The sequence below is a fragment of the Canis lupus genome, chromosome 11 (assembly GCF_048164855.1).
Source record: "Canis lupus baileyi chromosome 11, mCanLup2.hap1, whole genome shotgun sequence".
Taxonomy (NCBI): Eukaryota; Metazoa; Chordata; class Mammalia; order Carnivora; family Canidae; genus Canis; species Canis lupus.
This window is the reverse complement of record NC_132848.1, coordinates 9,470,754-9,493,572: the sequence shown is the minus strand read 5'-3', so window position 1 is coordinate 9,493,572 and position 22,819 is coordinate 9,470,754. Positions and strand designations below refer to the sequence as shown.

The window sequence follows — 22,819 nt, the reverse complement described above, 5'->3', positions numbered from 1 at the left end:
CCCCCCCGGCCCGCGGCCCCCGCCCGCCGCCTCCTCGTCGTCGGCGCAGCGGTACAGCTCGGTGAGCAGCCCGCTCACCAGGGACGCCAGCCCGCCCGGCCCCGGCTCCGCGCCCCGCTCCTCCGCCGCCCCCGCCCCCGCCCCCAAGCCCGCGCCCCGGGCGCCCCGGGCGCCCCGCGAGCCCCCAGGCCGCTGCGCCGCGCCCTGCCCGCCCGCCCCGGGCTCCCCGCGCCCCCGCCCGGCCCCGCGCGCGGGAACCCGCTCCATGCCCGCCCGGCCCCGCGGCCCCGCGCCCGCCGCTCCTCCCGCCCAGTTCCGGGAGCAGGCGCGGCCTCCCCGGCCCCCCCCCGGCACCCTGCGGCGCCCGCAGCGCCGCCGACGGCCACGCCCCCGCCTACCGGGGCGCCGGGGCACCTGCGGCACCTGCGGCACCTGCGGCAGCGCCGGGCCAGCGCGTCGCGGCGGAGGACGTGGCCAGAGCGCGGCCCGACGAGGCCCCGGGGGGAGGGCGCCCGGGCCGCGCCGCCTTCCCAACGCCCCGGGCGACTCTAGCGCCCGCTCAGCCCCCGCCACGCCCGCGGGGAGCCCTCGACGCCCCGCAGGAGGCGCAGGAGGCCGCCGCCTGGAGCCCCCCCCCACCCCACACCCCAACCTCCCACCTCACCCCACCTCACCCCCCACCCCCCCACCTCCCCACTTCTCCACCCCCACACCACACCTCACCTCTCCACCTCCCCCACCTCACCTCCCCACCCCCACTCCTCACCTCCCCACACCCACCTCACTCCCCCTCCCCCTCTCCCCCCTCCCCTCCCCACTCCCCATCCCCCCTTCCCACCCCCCACCTCCCCAACCCCCATCTCCCCCTCCCTCCTCCCACCCCTCACCTCACTTCCCCCTCCCATCCCCACCTCACTGCCCCACCTCCTCCCCACCCCCACCTCACTCCCCCTCTCCCCCTCCCCACCCCTCCACCCTCCCACCTCACCTCCCCACCTCCCCATCCCCCTTCCCACCCCCCACCTCCCCATCCCCCCTTCCCACCCCCAACCCCACTTCCCCACCCCCACTTCCTCCGCACCTCACTTCCCCACCCCCCACCTCCTCCCCACCCCACCCCCCACCCGATCTGGGCTCCTTTTAAGGTGCTCTTAGCCTCTGACCATAACCTTTCCGAAGACTTGGCATATATACACTTGAGACTTTTTTTTTTAAGATTTTGTTTATTTATTCATGAGACAGGGAGAGAGAGAGGCAGAGGCAGAGGCAGAGGGAGAAGCGGGCTCCCTGCGGGGAGCCCCATGCAGACTGGATCCCGGATCCCAGGACTCCGGGTTCACAGCCTCAGCCCTGGCAGAGGCTCAACCGCTGAGCCCCAGGCGGCCCGGCATATACTTGAGCCTTAATAAAGCTGTGAACTTTTATCCTTCAGTGAAAAATAAAGTGCTAGATTAAGATCACCTAATTCCCAGGCACAAGACCTAACAGAGATGAGGGTTTTAGTAAATGTCCTTGAAATGGCCAAACCAATAAGCTGACATGCCTGATTCTGGCAGTAAAATCAAAGGTTCCCGTGCTATCCTGAGATGTATCCTACAGGAGGTCTCAAGGGAAGAACTCTGAGAGGCCCCTCCACTGCATATTTTGTGAATTAAATAACAATTTTCCATTTTTTAGTGCTTTTTGTACACCAGATACTGTTCTTCATCCCCCTGTACAAATTATCCCACTTAATTCTCACTTCTACCCTATAAAGCAGGTAAATAGTATTTTTTTTATTGAGGTATAATTGACATATCATTGTTTTGGGTGTGCAACGTAACACTTTGATATTTATTTCCAAATGATCACCTGGATAAGTCTAACATTCTTTACTACACATAGTAGCAAAGGTAAGCGCTATTTTATCCTCACTTTTCAGATGAGATACCTGAGGCACAGAGAGGCTAAATAACTGCCCATTACAAAGAATAAAGTGAATTTTTCTTAAAGTGTCTGGCTTTCATTATGGATGACTACATATTCCATTATGGGTGAATATGTATTTGTCTATCTCCTAGTGCCATTAAATATTTGCCATATTTCTAAAAGGAACCACAATGCACCTAGTGAACAATGGTAGTGCTTTGTGTGTGTTCAGCACACTTTTTACTTTTCAAGGCACTTTCATAATGGAGCCTGACCCGACAGGTAGAAACCTGAGGTCTTTTGGCATCACCACCACAATACTTGTAAACAGAGTGAGAACAATAGGACCCTTCTTGAAACTGGAGTTAATTTTAAGAAAAGCAAAATGTTAATAACTTTTTCCTTAGGTATCCAGAATTTGAAATTATACTAGAAATACTATTTTATGGTTTTGTAAACTGTATTAACTCCTACTATATCCATTTAATTTTAAAATGTACAAAATAGAAAAAAATTTTTTTTTTTTTTTTTAACCATTGTTCCCAACATTGAATAGAGTCTCAGGAGCCTTCTTTCATATGCCAAACTTTGCAGCAAACAGCACTTTCATAAAGGGAAAAAGTGAAATTGGATCTCTTTTCTTGTTTGACTTCATGGCCCTTTATCTCCATCCAGTAAGAGATGTGATTACTAATCTTCAGCACCTCATGTTGGGTACCTCTATCAGGACCTATGGACAAAGAAATTCAAAAGTAAGCTGAAGGGGATGGTGAAAAAGACCAGTAAACACAATCTGTCATTGACAGTCAACATTTTTAAATTAATCAGAACTTCAAAATTATCTTTCATTTCCTACCAGTACCAAATCACACAAGACAAAATTGACAAAGTAAAAGATAACAAGGAAAGCAGATTCAAGATCCTTGCATTTGTTGGAATGATCATCTCCCAGATATGCACATGATTCTTAGTCACCAGGGTCAAGTCTCCACTTAAATGTCATCTTCTCAGTTGGTCTAACCACCCTATTTTTTTTTCTTTTTTCAAAGATTTTACTTATTCATAAGAGACACACAGAGAGAGGCAGAGACACAAGGAGAGGGAGAAGCAGGCTCCCTGCAGGGAGCCCGATGCTGGACTCATCCAGGGTCTTCAAGATCATGCCTTGGGCTGAAGGCGGCACTAAACCGCTGAGCCACCGGGGCCGTCCAAACCACCCCACTTTAAACTGTGGTTCCCTATCCTCCCTAATTCCCCTTCCTTGTTCTCTTTTTTCCATAATACACTCCACTTTCCAATATACTACACCATCTCCCGATTTATTATGCCTTCTGTCAGTGAAATGTAGGCTCGGTAAGGCAGGAATTTTTGTCGGTTTTGTTCACTGGTGTATGCCCCTAAAACTAGACAAAAGAACAACCAACTCTCTGCTTTCCTAAGAAAAGAGAGTCTCATTAAAAGAATCTTAGAAGTGGTGTTAGCAAAGAGCAGCCCATTTTTGGACTTTACATTACTGCTGCTTGGTGACTGGAAGGCCCCAAGCAAGTTCCCTGAAGCTCTGAACCATTAGTTGGATATAAGAGAGAACTATTGGTCTCACAGAATATGATTTCAATCTGAGAGTGACTAAAGGTAATAGCTAAAATTAAATTTACCATGGTTAATTATGCTACTGATAATAATCAGTATTTTAACTTATTTGGAACCTTAGTTTTAATGTTTAAATAATCATACTAATTATTTCATACCAGATACAAGTTCTAGTGCTGCATTATAAGGAGCCAAGGCGCATCATCTCTAAGTTGAGTACAATTCACTAAAATCTACAGAATGCAATTTATGTGAATTTAGTGCACAAGCTACAGGCTCTTAACATTTAAATTATTTCCAAACAGGTATCAAGGTCTTGTCAATAACCTTCAGATACCCATCATTTAAAATTACATAACAAAAAATAAAATGAATTAAGGCTTGTAAAAACAACAACAACAAAAAAACCTACCTTAACAAGACTCTCAACATTTTTGATCATCTGATAGTTTTTTTCAGCATGTTCAGACACACAAACACTGAACTGCTCTGATGAAAGCTTTGATTATGCTTGGAATGGCTGATTTCTAAAATCTAGCATTCAATCTTTCATTCTAATCCTTCAGGGATTACTCATTCTTAAGCATAAGAGAAATTCAAAAGGTCATTGCTGGGTTTCAGTTTCTGCTCATAGAAGCTCATGCTTGCTCTTTATTTTTGCTGATTACAATTTATTTATATGCTTGGACAACAATAAAATCTCTATTCTCATCTTAATAACTATACATGAAGACGACTCTTTTTTTATAATAAATTTATTTTTATTGATGTCCAATTTGCCAACATACAGAATAACACCCAGTGCTCATCCCGTTAAGTGCCCCCCTCAGTGCCCGTCACCCAATCACTCCCACCCCCCGCCCTCCTCCCCTTCCACCACCCCTAGTTCGTTTCCCAGAGTTAGGAGTCTGTATGTTCTGTCTCCCTTTCTGATATTTCCCACACATTTCTTCTCCCTTCCCTTCTATTCCCTTTCACTATTATTTATATTCCCCAAATGAATGAGAACATTAATGTTTGTCCTTCTCCGATTGACTTTTCAATGCAGAAAGTTGGGATGCTGGGCAAAAAAAGGGATGTTAGTACTTTCAAAAACCATCAAGCCTTAGACCTTAGGAAATACATAGCAATAACATAGTAGGCAGTCCATAAATAAAGGCTATTAATGATAAATGATATTTAAGTCATAAAATTTGAGTGCTTAGAGGAATTTTGGACATCTAACCTGACTACTGCTTAATTAATTGTTGTTACACTAGATTTCCAAGTAACAGAATATAACCTTTTCTTTGCAATAGTGAAAAAAACTGTGATTGCTCAATGCCTATCCGCTGGGAGCCAGACTTCTGCTAGCCCACCTGTACTCACGTGACATTCTTTGTGAGGTGCCTACCGTGCCAGCATTTTGGTAGCCGCTGGCAAAGGGTGGCTAACCTAAACTAAGCTAATTTGTCTAACCTGTTGTTTAGTGCCCCTTCCATGGTGAATGCTTTCTGGTGAGCATAAAGAAGTCACACAATGATCTTCACGCTTTGTGCCTATTCTTGTACGTCCATCCTTTCGCCTCTACCTCAGACCTCCCTATCTCCAGTCTTCTAGTTGTTTTCCTTCTATGCTCATGAGGGCCAGCCAAGGCCATTCACCACTACCAATGAATGCATTTTTATGCTAACCTCAGACCACTTCCCTTACCTCACAACTGGATGGTCAGGTACATCAACCAAAGCCTTGTCCATTAGGATGGTTCTCTTACCACTGTCGTTCAAGGCCAGCCCTGAGTGGGGCTGTAATGCGATCCACCATCCATTTCCACCTTCCACCAATAAACCAAGCTGTTCTGTCCGTAAACCAAGCTCGGCCTTTCTCCTCCTCCTTTGGCTGGTTATACCCCAGGTGTGAACTGGGAGGGGGTACTCCGGTAACCATGATGAGTGATAGGGGAGTCTGTGCTACCTATGCATGCACTTGTTCATGCCCTCTGATCTCGCTCATGCTTGGTTCCAGATGTAACAGTTCATCTCACGTAAAATTACTGTTGATTCTGACCAACTTTGACTTGGTAGGTCCAAGGGGACCCCACTCATGATGGACAATACAGGAAGCACGGTCATTTGGTGTCTCATGATCACGAGTTCCATCTCTATCAGGGCTCATATTCAGGAATATATATAATTCCTGCTGTAGATAACATTACTCCAAAATCCCAGGGGTCCTCATTGTTAACTTTGCTACTGGGACTTGTTCCACATTGCATTTTTTTCTCATCACTGACACCTGAATATCATAGGTCTGCCAGAGTGTATGGCCCAGGCAAAAGGGTTACTTGTGTCATAGGCTGGACCTGCCACCAGGACAGACTTCAGGATGTAAACCCTGTAGTTGTACAAAGCCTCACTCTCAGAAGGTCCCCACTCTCGGCTTATGCTTTTGTGGTCACCATCTTGAAATTATTAACAATTTTATCTTTGAACTTGTGTTTTGACAATAAAGTCCAATGGGACATGTGCACGAGCAGAAGAGATAAACCAGGACAAGGAGTACAGAATGCAGCAGCTGTGCCCCAAGCAACTGTCACATGCTCAAGCCTCAGGATAGTCCACGGAGTCTCAGGGCCCCAAGGAAGTCAGAAAAAGACCAGAGCCCAGACTGGGCTATTGCAGAAAGAACACTGGAGAAGCAGCAGTAGTGGCAACAGGAATCAGAAGGGAAAGGGGCTCTACACAAGGCCAGTGCAGGGACCTGTTGTGGGGGGCCCCATCTGCTCCCCAAATCCCAACTTTGTGATATTTGTACAAGTCTTTGAGGGCTAGGATCAGAAGTGCTGGCTTTCAAGGCAATACACTTCATCAGTAAATTAATACAAAATAAAAGCACACATGAGAACATTGAAATAAACCAAATCAGAGAATTCTCTGAGTTATTAGAATTTAGAATACTCCAAAGAGTTTAGAAAACTTATGCAACATGGCAAATCAAATATCCACAAGCCTATAAATAGAAAATAACCCCCATTTTCATGTGAAACTCCAGACAACCAATTTTTTTTTCAGACAACCAATTATTAATGATGAAAACAATTTAAAATTAATTTTCCTTGTAACTGAAGATGCAGTGATAGAATGGACAGGCACTTTGAATTACTATAAATTAAAGCGTGAAGCCACTTGAGATTTCTTGTGCAAGTTACAGGAAATGTCAAAAGAAACATCACAATATAATACTAGTGACAACTCTGCAATTGCAAAATTACAGTAACTTAAGATTTACATTTAAAATTAAATTAAGGGGATCCCTGGGTGGCGCAGCGGTTTAGCGCCTGCCTTTGGCCCAGGGCGCCATCCTGGAGACCCGGGATCGAGTCCCGCATCGGGCTCCCGGTGCATGGAGCCTGCTTCTCCCTCTGCCTATGTCTCTGCCTCTCTCTCTCTCAAAAATTAAAAAAAATAAATAAATAAAAATAAATTGATATCTAAGTAAAACTGATCTATAGGAAGATTTACATGTATTTATTTTATTTTTATTTTTATTTTTATTTTTAAGTAGGTTCCACACCCAGCATGGAGCCCAGTGCGGGGCTTGAACTCATGATCTTGAGATCAAGGCTTGAGCTAAGGATCAAGACTGAGCCACTCGGGCACCCCAAGATTTACATGTTTTCGGAAAAGTTATTCCACAAGAATCATCAGTTCCACCACGTGCTAACATTTCTATTTGGAAATAATCTATCAAAAATTGATCCTTTTGTTATACATCCCATAAAGTACTTACTAGTTCCAGTAATAGGATCTTTCCAGAAGAAAGATCTTCCTTGGGGATCCCTGGGTGGCTCAGCGGTTTAGTGCCGCCTTCAGCCCAGGGTGTGATCCTGGAGACCTGGAATCAAGTCCTGCATTGGGCTCCCTGCATGGAGCCTGCTTCTCCCTCTGCCTGTGTCTCTGCCTCTCTCTCTTTCTCTCATGAATTAATAAGACCAAAAAAAAAAAAAACTTTAAAAATAAAAAAAGTAAAAAATAAAAAAAGAAAGATCCCCCTTAAAAATTAACAAATTTGGATCCTCCACTGTGGGGATCAGGTGTCATTGAAGGCCTGGAGCCCCCTCTCCCCTCCCATAGGAAGTCTGAGTGGCTTCATGGACACCGCATGTGGGTGTAGGCTGTTTTTTAAATAACCAAAGTAGCTCAAAAGTTAGCAACCATCTTACAAGCTTGAGGTAAAGGTAACTGTGACTTTAAGCATAGGATCCTGTTGGGGCTGCTGGAAGCCTGGAGGCATCTCACATTGCCATTCTTGGGAAGGTTTGGTTTCCCTGTTATCTCAGAGGAGCACTGACCTCTGCATGTTAGTGCGCTCCACAAGTCAGATTAAATCCCAGGCCCCTCAAATGTTGTGAGTGTTGCTGGTGGTCATTACCAAGATCAGAAACCGGGTATCCCATTGTTGACAGAGCACAAGTGTAGGGCAGTCACTCTGTGATAGAGAGTCTGTGCCCTAGCCTGGGGGAGGGAGAGCCAGCTGCTTGCCAGCACTCAGCAGAGGGTGAGCTCCTGGCTGACTGGGTGGCAGAGGCCTCTGACCCAGAGGACCTGCAGCTGCCAGTCACCTGACTCCTCTTAGAGGACTCAGGATGGGAGAGTAATTGGGCTCATTTCAGACTTTCCTCTTCTCCATCTTTACCCTGTGAATAAACACCTGGGGACAAACCATCAAAAAAAGTTATAATTAGTATGCATTATATCAAATGAAAATGAAGTTGCTAAAAGTATACATCTTGATGGTCTAAGAAATGAATTTGCAGGAAAGCGAGTCAAAAATATATATGTATTAGCAATCAAAATACCACATTAATAAAGTATCAATGCTAATTAGATATATAACACCAAAAATACTAGTTGCAATTTGTAAGATAGACTGTTACCTACGTATCACTATCATCTCCATTGCATTTAGTCAGTAATACAATGTTTTAATTAATTTATTTTTTATTTTTTAATTAAAATATTTTTTAACAGGATTTATACTTTAGTATCTTTAGTGATACTTTTCCCCCCACATTTTTATTTTACACTAGACCCCACAGATCCCGGAGCTAGCCCTGTCTGCTCTAGTGTGCTTTCCTGCTCCAGACCCCACTCAAAGCTGGCAGCCTTTCATGCTCAGTACACAGGCTGCGGCTGTATTCCCAGGGCAAATGAGTTGCACACAGAACACAAAAATGTCAAATAAACACTGTGCTTCCTTCTTGTAATAAGAAAAGCAAGGTGCAACAATTTGTTTTTACTTTGGAGGCAATGACCTGGTAAAACTCCTGGGCCCGTACCATCCTTTACTGAAGTGCCAAGTCCCCGAATGTTCATAGGCCTACCTCCCATTCTCCAGAGCATGTATCATATAAAGGTTGCAGTATGTTAGCTGCCTGTGTTCATCCTGCCTGATGAGCATGTCACCAATGCAATGGATGGATAAGGAATTCAGCAGGTGCCCAGATCGTCTAAACCTGTTTAGACTATGACATCTCTAAGAGGGGTTTTAAAAATCCCTGACCTGTTGGGGTGCCTGGGTGGCTCAGTTGGTTGAGTGTCTCCCTTCTGCGCAGGTTGTGATCCCAGGGTCCTGGGATCAAGCCCCATCCTGGGCTCCTGGCTTGGCAGGGAGCCTGCTTATCCCTCTGCTGTTGCCCTTGCTTGTGAGCTCTCTCTCTCTCAAGTAAATAAATAAATAAATCTGAAAACAAAACAAAACAAACAAACAAAAACCCCACTATAACCTGTTCATTCCTTCATCTGTGTCATTTATTATTGCCTGAGTTTTCCCTGGTGATGGGTCACATTTCCTATTTGATATCCTGGGTATTCCTGTGAATTTCATACTGTTGAGCAGCTAGATGCTGTAGTTTTTCTTTGAAGAGAGTGGGTCCTTGTTCTCACAGGCAAGTTTCTTGCAGATGAGCTTGACATTCTGAGACTTGTATTTAAATTTTGTCCTTGCAGGGGCGCCTGGGTGCCTCAGTTGGTTAAGTGTCTGACTCTTGATTTTAGCTCAGATCATAATCTCCGGGGCAGAGATCAAGACCTCCATCGGGCTCTGTGCTCAGTGGAGGGGTCTCCTTCAGATTCTTTGTCCCTCTGCCCCTCCACCTCCCTCTAAAATAATAATAATCTTTAAAAAAATGAATAAACTTTGTCATTGTAGGTAGATGATACTTTTCAGTCAGGGTAATTTAGCCCTACTACTAAGGTCTGACCTTTTTGGGTTCTCTACTGAGTACCCCTGCTGATCAAGGAAGACTCTCTCCTGGCTAGTTAGATTTCATATATCTCCTCTGAGAATTCTTACATCTCTTTGGTTATTCATTCCTTACCGTATGTATGATGCTTACACCCTCTATGCTCATCTCAGTGTCCAACAAAATCTCAAAAGGGTATCTGTGCAGATTTATGGGGCTTTTCCTTCTCTTTGGAACCTGCCTCACAACTTCCAGGTACCTCAGCCTCCCCCGAACTTAATCTCTGTCCCCTTAATTCCCTGTCCCCACATAGGACCCTCTTTCTGGCTCCTGGGTTAAGAATGTGTCTACTGGCCAAAGTGGCAACAATTAGTGCCTTTTTACACATGGATCATAGTCCTGCACTGACTGTTGTCTTTTGTGTGAAACATATTTTGTCCTGTTTTCTGGTTGTTTATAGCAATAAGGTTAGTCTGGCCCTAATACTCCACCACGGTCAGAGATGAAGGTCTTAAGATTATTAAATATTTAAGTGAAAGATATTTTTACTTTAATTTTTTATTTATTTATGATAGTCACACACACACACACACAGAGAGAGAGAGAGGCAGAGACATAGGCAGAGGGAGAAGCAGGCTCCATGCACCGGGAGCCTGATGTGGGATTCGATCCCGGGTCTCCAGGATCGCGCCCTGGGCCAAAGGCAGGCACCAAACCGCTGTGCCACCCAGGGATCCCGATATTTTTACTTTAAAGGTCACAGTAAAAAATAGTGTTGTACCCGTAATGGAAATTTCATAGGAATTTTTCAACTAATAGCTGGGTTTAATCCATTTTTGCTTAAGGCATGGGAAAAAATTGAGGTAAAAAATTCATAAATGGGAAATCAAAGTGATAAAGATGAGTGAGAAAAATCAAAAGATATTATCCAAACATTGAAAAGTAAATAATAATTTTTTTTCACATCTTAACAAAAACAGTAATTGTTTAAAAGGAAGAGATGAATTGCCAATGAAGGTGATAAACAGGGGCACCTGGGTGGCTCAGGTTGTTGATCCAGGAGTCCTGGGATTAAGTCCTGCATCGTGCTCCCTGCACGGAGCCTGCTTCTCCCTCTGCCTGTATCTCTGCCTCTCTCTGTCTCTCATGAATAAATAAAAAGATCTTTTTCTTTAAAAAAAAAAGAAAGGAATAAATAGGCTCTTGAATTGTTTGATAATCTGCAAAGAAGGTAAATCATATAAACTCATTAAAAAATACTAAAGTGTCTGATTTAAATTCAAACTGACACCAACGAAGAGGACATAAACCCATAATACACGATTACAATAAGTATGGGTGTGTGTATAACCAATAATGAACTGAGGATGAAAAAAAATTATGAACTATCAATAATAAAAAATGAATACTGATCAACTATGCTACAGAAAAGGCTAAATTATCTTCCTATTCTCCCTACAGAGCATATTACAAAGCCACTGTCACATGAAGAGGCGATTGAAGTACACATAGCCATAAAATGTGGTGGGGGGGGGGTGGAAGCATGGACAGGTGTATCTGGCAGTTCACTAATAAAGACATTACATTTTAAAATTTCACATTTGTAATTTATAATATTTTTCAACTTTGGCATGGTGTACAGTGCCATGGTTATTTATACTATACTATGGTTATTTCTTCTTAGTCTATTCATTTTACACTTAATTTTGTATTTATAATTATTACTCTTTTTCTTCAGGAGCCACCACCCTTGTCAAATTGTATATATATAAGCTTCATGACCCACAAAATCTGGATTTGGGGCAGCCCTGGTGGTGCAGCGGTTTAGCGCCGCCTTCAGCCCGGGCATGATCCTGGAGACCCAGGATCAAGTCCCACATCAGGCTCCCTCCTTGGAGCCTGCTTCTCCCTCTGCCTGGATCTCTGACTCTCTCTGTATTTCTGTGTCTCTCATGAATAAATAAATAAAAATCTTTTTAAAAAATCTGGATTTGTTCTCTTATTATCATCCCTCTCCACCTAATGTACCTTTACTCATCCTAGTCCTCTACAAATCTGTATACCACGCCACAGCATAAAGGACCTTATAAAAATTCATTTTATTTCTCCCCTACTCTTCCAGTGATTTCCCATTAGCCTTAGGATGAAGACCAAAATCCTCAACATAGGATCTGGGCCCTGTCTATATTTCCCCCTCCCTCTCTCCCTCTGCTCCAACTCCACTGGCATCTTTTTGTTCTTTGAATGCCCTACAAGCCCTTTACACACGCTGTACTCTGTGCCTAGGAGACATTCTATCTCCCCACTATCCCATTAACGAATTACCTCTTATTTAAACCTTCCATGGTCACTGGAAGTTCGCTTCCTCAGTGAATCTTTAAATCTGGCCAGCCCCTTCCCCTCCTTAAACCTTCACTGCTCTCTTTACTTTTCCTTCATAGCAGGTCTTCCTCTTTGTAATCCTACACTTCTGTGATTATCAGATGGTACATCTCTCTCGCAATCAGACTGCAAATTCCATGAAAAAAGGAACGGTGTCTCTTCAGCGTTAGTCTAGCATCTGGAATAAAGCTGGCACTTAATTACACCCTCTCTCCATCACATACTTGAACTAAGAATGGTGATACAATCTTACAGTCTGGGGCACCACAACAGGTTCATGTGTGTGCCCGTGCTCCGGGAGTCTTCCTGGACATCTCGATTTTCTTGGAGTTATTCCACCAAGTTGCAACATGAGCTTCACCTGAGGCTGTAACCCAGCACCATGGCCATCTGCGAATTACTCTAACCAGATTCCTAGGATGCATCTTCTGGCAGTGGACCTTTACTTCATTTTGCAAAGATTCTCTTGCCTTCTGTGAACCTATTTCTTTTTTTCGGGGGGGGGGGGGAGGGGGGGAGCAACACTTCCTTTTGCATAAGCCTTGTAGTTGTATATACAACATTTCAAAGTACTTCCACAGTCATTCTTACCTCCTCATAGTATAGTGCTTTCCTGAATCTTAAAACACCTTTCATGGCAGATGGTCTAGTTTAGAGAAAATACACTTTGTAAGGAGCCAGGAGGTACAGGTGGTTGCTCTGAGTTGGGAAGAAGGCTTGACCCTTCCCCTCGCCAGGAATCGTTCTGTTTCCATAGAGGGAGAGGCGAGCAGGGGGTCGATAGCTCTGTTCTAGAGCTACCACAGATATATTTGGAGCCCTCGTTCATGAAGGTTTTTCCCCTAAAGATTACTTAATGTTGGGGATGCCCGGGTGGCTCAGTGGTTCAAGTGCCGCCTTCAGCCCAGGGCCTGATCCTGAGGACCCGGGATCAAGTCCCACATTGGGTTCCCTGCATGGAGCCTGCTTCTCCCTCTCCCTCTCATAAATGAATGAATAAAATCTTAAAAAAAAAAAAAAAAAAAAAAAGATTACCTAATGGGGTCGGGTAACCACGTTTCACCGGCTCTATTTGTTCAGCGTGCGTGTCCTTCAGCATTGTCTAACAGGGCTTTCAAAATTCCACCAAGGAGTATTAGGGGGAATATTCAAGAACTCCCCAAGTCGTATTTAAGACTGTGAGGATGTCCCTGAATCATCTGCTTGTTTGAAACCACGTTATCAGCCGAGGCTAGGAATCAAGAAAGCTGAATTGGAAACCAACTTTAAACTTAACAGGTGCGTCGTAGAGAAAAATCAGAAAAATTTAAATACAAGGGCCCTTCTTTTTTTTTGTTTTTAAGATTTTATTTATGAGAGACAGAGAGAGGGGCAGAGACATAGGCTGAGGGAGAAGCGGACAGAAGTGGGCAGGGGGAGGAGAAGGGGGCAGAGGGGTAGGGGGAGAAGCGGGCAGGGGAGAAGCAGGCAGGGGTAGGAAGGGGCGGGGGCAGAGGGAGGAGGGGTGGGGGGAGAAGGGGGCAGGGGGAGGAAGGAGCAAGGGGAGGAGGGGGCAAGGGGAGAGGCGGGCAGGGGAGGAGGGGGCAGGGGGAGGAGCGGGCAGGGGGAGAGGCGGGCAGGGGGAGGAGGGGGCAAGGGGAGAGGCGGGCAGGGGAGGAGGGGGCAGGGGGAGAGGCGGGCGCAGGGAGAAGCCGGGTCCCCGCAGGAGCCAACGCGGCACTCGATCCCGGGTCCCCAGGGTCGCGGCCCGGGCGGAGGGCGGCGCTGAACCCGAGCCCCCGGGGTCCCCACCGGGCCCTGCAGGCGTCCGCTGCCTCGGGGATAAAATCCGGAGAGGAGCTTCGCCCGCAGCCGACGTCGCGATCCGGCGGGCACAAGGTCGGCCGGCGCCCCCGCTTGCGGAGAACCGACCCTTCCAGGCCACCCGGACGCGGGGCCGGCCGCCGGCGCACAGCCCCGCCCCCGCCGCCCCCGCCGCCCCCGCCCGGCGCCCACTTCCGGCTTCCGGCCGGCAGCCCCGGCCTCCCTCCCTTTCCGCCCGCAGCCCCGCCCCGCCCCGCCTGCCGTCACGTGACCGCGCGGCGTGCCCCGCCCCCTGCCCCCGTTCACGTGACCGTGCTAGGGGAGAAAACGCCTGACCCCGGCCCCGGCCTCCGCGGGCGAGCCTCTTCCTCCTGCCGCCGTCCCTCCGCCGCTTGCCCTTCAGACGCCGGCGCCGCCGTCCGCCCGGGTCCGGAGCGCCGTCCGCCATGCGGCTCCTGCCCCCGGCCCCAGGCGGGCCGCGGCGGAACCAGCCGGGTCACCTGCGCCCCTGCGGCCCCGCGCTGCTGCTGCTGCTGCTGCTCCTGCTGGGCGGCTGCCTGGGGGCCTCGCGGGCGGCGGCGGGCTCCCGGAGGCCCAACGTGGTGCTGCTGCTCACCGACGACCAGGACGAGGTGCTCGGCGGCATGGTAACGCTTCTGCCCCGCCCCGCCCCGCCCCGCCGACTCCCGGGCCGACCCCCCCCCCCCCCCCCCACCGCCCCGCAGGTGTCTGGGCCGCTTTGCCCTTCCCTGCCTCGGCTCCGCGGCTCCGCGGTCCTGGCGAGCTGCGCCTCTGCCGCCCCCGGCCCCGTAGGCGAGCTCCGGGGGCCGCGGGACTCCGTTTCCCCCTCCTCCGCCCTCTCCTGGGCGGACCCCCGTGCACGCACCGCGCCGAGCTTCCAGGTCGGACCCGGGCTGCGCCCCGAGGCGTGGACGCCAGCTAGGGGTGGGCTGGGCCGCCGGCACGCGCGCCCGGCTTCTCTCTTGCACCAGCCCCGCCGAGTCTTTGCAGGAAGGACCTAGGCCGGCTCCGCGTGCACAGGGCTGCGCTGGGTATCTTAGAAAATAAGTGCTGAAGCGGACTGATCCGGTAGGTGGTCGGCGGGCGGCTCAGGGTGTGCGTGGCCGGACGCGCAGCAGGAGAGTTCAATCAGCCCGATCGAGCCCCTGGATGCTGCTGATGCTGATGCCGATGCATTGGCTCCTGCGGCCCGTGTTCCATTTTATTTATTTATTTATTTTTCTGCTGTGTCTCAGGCTTCTTTAAGAAAGTGATGAGTGATGTGGGGATTCAAAACAAGAGCATCCTTGAACTTCACCTTTCCTCCAACCAGTCCCATTTTAAATGTGTTTTGTCAGGCGACTTCGCTCTTGCCCAGAGTGAGCGTTGCTTCTGTATCTTAGAGTTCTGGAATTTATGACCTTCAGGAGCGCTCGCCCAGGCTCCTGTTGATGGAGGCCCCGGAACGTGGCTTCCCCGAGGCGCTTAAGTAGTCGAAGCAGGTAGGAATCCAGCAGGTGCTCTGATGCTGGGTCTGGCATTTCTCTTCTCTTTAAATGTACATGGGTATGTATATACACACACACACACACACCTTGTCTCTTCGTTTCAGTTCTCTCTTTGCTTTCAGCTAAATGCTGAGCCTATGAAAACCCTTCCCAGGAGAAGTTCCTGCTACTGTATGTGAACACTCTTCCTCAATGTTCTTCAGACTGATTTCAACCCATCCGTGAGCTGTAAAATCAGCTCAATGAGCAGCTACCAGCATTTTTTACTTTCCTGTGGAATAGAGTAGAAAATGTTGGTGTTAAAAAAAAAAAAAAAAAGAAAAGAAAAAGAAAATGTTGGTGTGATAGATGTGGGACGTATGGTAAAGGTTCACGTAGACCAGATATGTAATTCTGGGTTATGAATTAAAATGTAGTTCTGACTCAGGACTCTGTTCACAATTATGAGAATCTTTTCTCTCTTTTTTAAAATTTTTTTTTGTTTTTCAAAGATTTTATTTATTAATCAGAGACAGAGAGAGGCAGAAACACAGGCAGAGGGAGAAGCAGGCTCCATGCAGGGAGCCCAATGTGGGACTCGATCCCAGGACCCCAGGATCACGCCCTGGGCCGAAAGCAGGTGCTGAACCACTGAGTCACCTGCACTGCCTTAAGAATCTTTTCTAGTTAATGTTTAAGATGCTTGCATTTTGACTCCACGCTTCTTCCTGCCACATAGGCCTCATTGCCTTTTACCTTCTACACCACATTGACATTGAAGAGTCTTGACTTAATTGCCCTCCTGGAATTTACTTTGTTTTTCCCGTTCTCATCACTACACTTAACCCTCCTCACAAAATTCCTTTAAAAAAAAAAAAAAGTTTTTGTGTGTGTATGTGTGTCATTGAAAAGCGTTTTGTTTAGGGGCCCCTGGGTGGCTTAGTCAGTTAAGCATCTGCCTTCGGCTCAGGTCATGATCTCAGGGTCCTGGGATCGAGCCCCTGCTCAGCGGGGAGCCTGCTTCTCCCTCTCCCACCTGCTTGCACATGCTGGCTTTCACTCGCTCTCTCACTCTCATAAATAAAATCTTAAAAAAAAAAAAAAAAGTGTCTAGAAAAACCAAGCCATCTCATATCAAAAATTAGCAATAGTTAGTGACTAAAACAATTAAAAGGTCAAGCTTTTACATTTCTGTTGAAAACAAAAATTTATCACTGAAATACCAGGTGTTCAGAACCGAGTTTCTTAGTTCTTAGAGATCGATGTGGTCTGTGTAGATCTGAGGTATCTTCCCCTTAACATGTTCATTGTATTTGGTTCTTTAAACCAGTAGCAGATTCTTTTTTATAGGTGTTTACACTGAAGAGAAAAACCAAAATTGATACTCAGGGACACCAGTGGGGTCATGGAAGTCCTTAATTTATATGTAATACTCTGTATTTTACCTTCATTTTTTGTAGAGTGAGGTTTCTGACCCAAAAAAGGGGGGTCAGATTGCTTACTGATTGCTGCCATAGTTGGCAAAAGAAATGGTGGTCCAATCCACCACACCAGCTCAGGTCGAAGAATTATAAGCGTTTGTGTGATTGCTGCTTCTCATAGAATCTTTCAGTCACCTTTGAAATTGTCTTTGATGCATCATCATTGTTGCAGGCATCATCTGAAGGACTTTAGTTTCTTGGCTTAGGGAACAGTTCCTATTTCTTTACTTTACTTGGATGTTATCATGGTGGGATGGACACACTGTTCACAGAAGCACAGGCTGCTCTTTTTAAAATCATTCACTTTAGAAAAAGTGACATTTGGTAAAAACTTTTAAGGAAAGGAGAGATGGAGCCATGATGAAATGTAGGGCAAGAATAGATGATGTCTTTGCCTCAAGCATAGTGATCTTTCACCATTAAAAGAAAAATTAGCCATAGATTATTAGAATCGTTAAAACTTTATTTCAGAGCAGCTATATACATGGGAGCCAAAAAAGTAAATGACTCCTTAGGATTTTTATGGAAGGGATGTGCTTTGGATGAGTAAAGTTACCCTTATTTGGGTGTTAAGACTGGCTGCTGCTTAGGCAGCGTTGCACAGCCCTGACCTGACCAGCCTTGCAGCTGTCCTTGCTTACATCTTAAAAGATCAATGTTAACGTTCAGGTTAGCATGGACACACACATTTTCAGTACACTGTGTTTTCTTGTTTAAGATTTGTTTAAGCATAGATTATGGTTATCGCTGTCCCGGTGTTAGCAGTATGAAAATGACTGTCATTGATGTAGATTTCTTACTTACACTAAAATCTGTGTTCCCATGCAGCCCTGCATCATTTGCTGGCTCTTGCCTAATGCTTTGACCTTAACTCACCCCACAGTCTCCTTTACTTGCTGTGCTGCTCCTACATTTGCCTTTTTTCCTTCTCTGGCCGCCCTTGTCCTTGCTGTTATTCACTCAGCCTGGACACATCGTCTCCTGGATCTTTGCATGGCTGACCTCTTCATCATGTGACTCTGAGTATCACAGTTATCTCAGGCCTCCTGAGAGAGGCCTCTCCTGACCACCTATCTAGAGTAGTTTCTCCCTCTCCTCCCACCAGCTGTAAGCATGGTGATGCATAACTCATCCTGATTTATTCTGTTGATAGCACTTCACTGCCTGAAATGATTGTTTACTTGTTACTTGTTTAAATTCCCAAGTACAAAGGTCATGAGATCAAAGACCACCTGTTTTTTGTCCACCTTTGCCTAGATCAGTGCCTGGCATACATTAAGTGGTTAACAAATGGGTTATAATCACACAGTATAGTCTTCTGTAAATCAGAAACTCTTCAGTAGTTTTGCCTATTTGTCAGTTTGAGGATTAAGTCCCATATAATCAACTAACATTAACTCACTTTCCCCACTTACACTTTGTATTCTCGTTTCCCCTCCCTGTGTGTCATCATACCTCAGATTTTTTGGTCAAACCAGTGTTTCACTCAGCCTAATATTCTTTACCTAACGGTAGCACCCAGTGATGTTTTGCGGAGTATCATAGTTGGTGACATTGCTGTGAAGATTAGCGAAGACCTTATATATCTACCTATAGCATCTCCTGGGAACCTATTATGGATCTATTCGTGAAATTATGAAATGTCTTCTTAAATAAGTTAGGATTCTCATCCTTTTGAGCTTAGGGGTTCCTTAGGTTTTTTACTATCTATATAAAACAGTGAGGGGAAGTCATTTATACAGTATTATAAATAAGATCCTTGTTAACATAGTTACTTAGATTATCTTTAAGGAATTATTGCACAATAAGATATACTTAAAACTGCACTGAATATGGTCTTAATTTTTTTTTTTTTGATCTTAGATTTCAAAGGTACTTCAAAAATCATCATGAACTGATTAATATGATACAAATAAAATTAGAGTCTCTTCAGTGGTCCTTTCTTACTGTCTGGAATCTGAGTAAAGATTATTAGTGTTCACTTTATTTGTATTTAAACGACATTCTTCATACTTTTATCTCATTCTAGGATTTGAGATCAATTCTCATCTATACTGTTTGCCATCTGGTTCAAGTCCTTACCTGAGGTGGTGATTGGTCTAGTGCACAGGTTTTGGGCATATAGTTGAAAAGTGTACATTTGGATTCCACCACTGGATGTGTGATAATCGAGTTGTTTTCTGGGCCTCCTGACCTTATCTGGCTTTCAGAACCTGAGTGTTATTTCTGTTTTAAAGGGTGGAAGGCTCCTTTCATCTCTTATCCCACTTCCTGCTTCTAAAGATGAATTTATGGAGATTTGCCATATCTATCTTGTAAGGGGGCTGGTGACAAAAGAGAGCACCAAAATTTAGTTACTTTGAAATCAGCACTGCTAGAATAGTGCTGTCAGCTGTGAACTTTCCCTTCCTGCGGGCATTATGACCCTTTTGATCTTTTGCATGGGACATAACTAATTGTAACCAAACCTGTTTGGTTCATCTCCAGAATCACACAGGACTCTTTTGACATTTCTTAGTGTCAAATGGAGCTGATCATTACGAGTAAGATGCAAAAAACATGAGTTTTGGTCTGCGTGTTTTTGTTTATTGGAGGAAATGGATTAACACATAATTATTTATTTCACAGACACCACTAAAGAAAACCAAGGCTCTCATTGGAGAAATGGGGATGACTTTCTCCAGTGCTGTAAGTTTTGAAGCTGACTTACTTTTGTGAGACTTTCTGTTCATATTCCAAGAAGCAGCACTCTTTTTGGGGTAGTCTAGTGTAATCTGTATGGTTTTTTTTTTCCTAGTTAGATGCGTGATCTAAAGGAAGGACTTTATTTAAAGTGACTTAAATTCTTTTAATTGAAATATTTTTACTAATTGAACCTTAATTGTAGGTATTTTCTAAGCCAGTTTGATTTATAGCTCAGAACTAGATAAATTTTTTTTAATTTCTTTTTTTATTTATTTATGATAGTCACAGAGAGAGAGGCGCAGAGACACAGGCAGAGGGAGAAGCAGGCTCCATGCACCGGGAGCCCGATGTGGGACTCGATCCCGGGTCTCCAGGATCGTGCCCTGGGCCAAAGGCAGGCGCCAAACCGCTGCGCCACCCAGGGATCCCGATAATTTTTTTTTTTTTAAACCTCACTGTTTGAGGTTTGAAAATGGACTGTAAGAATTAAGTAACATTCATTTCTATGGAAAGGCACAAGGTTAATCAGAATCCGAACAGGATTTTTTTTAGGCCGGGTAAAGTGATTCCAGATTTATCTGGAATTAGAAGTAGGTTAGAACAATCAAGATTATTTCTTAAAGGAGGAAATTGCCCTTCCAAATAATAAAATGCAATATGAAGATACAGTAAACATTGTGACATTGACCAAAAAATAGGTCAGCAGACAAAAAAGCAAAAGGTTTAAAAGGGTTGCCAATATCTAACAAACTTTAAAAAGCAAAAGTAAAAAATGGCAAGTATTTGTAACATGACTGAATCCTTCCTTAACTCAGATTTTCAGTTATAAGAAGCTAATGCCCCAGGAGGAAAAAATATACAAAATTCATGAACAAATCATTCACGTAAACAGTTGGTCAGTATGCATGTGGAGAATGTTCATCCTCAACAGTATTTAAAAATGCCAAATCCAATTTGAAAGGCCAAAGAAATGCAAGTATTTAAAAGGGATACTATGTAGTTTTGGCAAGAGCATGCTTGCATGAGCATTCCTTCCCTGCTGGTGTGAGTATAAACTAGTGTTCTCCATAAGGTGGCTTGGCAACATGTACTAAGACCTATACAAATATCAGGTAGAAGGGGCTCAGCTATTAGAAATGCAATTAGAGTAGAAAAAAATAATCTGTATCCAGTGTATTAAGTGATGTAGGAAATGTATAAAGCTACAGGTTTTCCTGAAAATGAACCTGTACCTCTCAGCTACATTAGATTCAAGTAGTATTCTTTATCTTTGGTTAAGACCTAGCTCCTAGGGGCACCTAGGTGGCTCAGTTGGTTAAGCGTCCATCTCCTGATCTCAGCTCAGGTCTTGATCTCAGGGTTTTGAGCTCAAGTCCCACTTTGGGCTCCAAACTGGGCATGGAACATACTTTTAAAACAAAACAAAACAAAACAAAACAAAAAAAAACCTAATTCCTACCACAAAAATATTTCTTTAGCAGATGAGATTGGAGTAACTCTTATTCTGCAGAAAGAAACCAACTGAAAAAAAAATCTGTTATCTTGGTTTATCTGGTTTACTGTCTCCACTATGTGACTTAAAGCAGCTCTAAAGTGTGTCGTATGTTACCAAAAAACACACACACACACACACACACACACACACACACACACACACAAAAAAACGCAAACTCTATTCCGTGGGAAACTAGAAATTCAAAGTTAGAATATTAAGTAGCTTTGTTTGCTCTTTTTAGAAATGATGAGAAATCCATCTTTCTTGTGTAACTAGGTTTTTTTTTGCTTCTGTTCCCTTTGTAGTATGTGCCAAGTGCTCTTTGCTGTCCGAGCAGAGCCAGTATCTTGACAGGGAAGTACCCACATAATCATCACGTTGTTAACAACACTTTAGAGGGAAACTGCAGTAGTAAGTCTTGGCAGAAGATCCAAGAACCAAATACTTTTCCAGCAATTCTCAGATCGATGTGTGGTTATCAGACCTTTTTTGCAGGGAAGTACTTAAATGAGGTATGTTGAATGATCTAATTATTCCTTTAGAAAAAAAAGCTTGATAAATGTGAATTAATGTAATTCATGTCATTTTTTTAATTATCCATTTGAGTCATGTTAAAATGTTTTTGGTGTATGTTTTCTCCTAATTTGCTCTTTGAACAATTTACTTACATGAATATATTTATATGATTTAAGTACTGTAGTTATTCTTCCTCTAAATGGCCTCACAGCATTTACTTAAAAATTGTCCTGTGACTGCTGCTGTCTGATGCATCTTCCCCTTCTTTTTCTTCTTTCTTTTTCTTCAAGAACTTTGCATGTCATGTGGCTGTCATGGTATCTTTTTCTCCATTTCCCCTTTATTAGGATGAGAATGAAGAAGTTTTTCCTCCTGCCACCTTTCCTGCACCATAACAGCTTAAGACTTAACTCCATTTTCTAACCTAAAAAAATGTAAAGAGATCGGTGGTAAAGGGAAAGCACCCAGAGCATGGGCTGTTTGGGCCATTAAAGCAAATGGCTTAGTGGTTGATGTGCTGGCCTGTTGTGCATCTGGGTGGAGGGACACCCATTACAGCCCACCAAGGCTAGATTTCACCACACTAGCCCTAGCTTTTAGTCAAACTTAAGGGAAATAGTTTGAGAGTATCTAGGTTATATCTTAGAGTAAAACTGGGAATGCAGGACAAAGATACACATTTACTTATATACTTTATCCACGGTTGTTAGAGATACTAATATCTGATCTGAATTTTCTGTTCATACTTTCTCTCCCCACAATAATTGGGAGAATTTGCAGCCTTGTGAGGTTGAAGGAAGATAAGTCAGTTTGAAAAGAATCATGAGAAATAAGTATAAATACTAGGTGAGATAAGTCTGTGGTTCATAAACAGAATTTATACTACGCATATGAAAGACCATTTAATGTGTATACAGAATTAAGAGAAATTCATTAAAATACAGAGATTTCTCATGGGTTAAATTCTTCCTTAAATGGGCAATACTAAACCTGATTGAGATAAAATGTGATAGTTCTGGGGTCACTTATTCATCTCATCAAATAAATTGAGCTCTAAAAGTAGAATTCATCATCAGGACAACTGAAGTTATAGGCTGAGAGCTCATAATCTGATTATTTTGGCTATCGTTAGGCACAAGGTCAGTTGGAGTATTCAGTTTGTGCCATCAGTAGCTCAGGAAATGAACCTTCTGGCCTAAGCCATGCAGACTTTTTCTGGAAGGAACTAGAGGTAAATATTTTGGGCTTT

At 44.7% G+C, this 22,819-nt stretch overlaps 1 protein-coding gene across 1 annotated transcript in view; it reads left to right on the top strand.

Moving 5' to 3' along the window:
* The first annotated feature begins 14,200 nt into the window (after positions 1 to 14,200).
* Positions 14,201 to 22,819, top strand: part of GNS (glucosamine (N-acetyl)-6-sulfatase) — a 52,262-nt gene continuing 43,643 nt past the window's right edge. Inside the window, exons 1-3 of the mRNA XM_072843122.1 lie at positions 14,201 to 14,553; positions 19,503 to 19,562; positions 21,360 to 21,566. Coding sequence (XP_072699223.1) covers positions 14,353 to 14,553; positions 19,503 to 19,562; positions 21,360 to 21,566 — 468 coding nt within the window. The 5' untranslated portion in view covers positions 14,201 to 14,352. The remainder of the gene's footprint in view (positions 14,554 to 19,502; positions 19,563 to 21,359; positions 21,567 to 22,819) is intronic.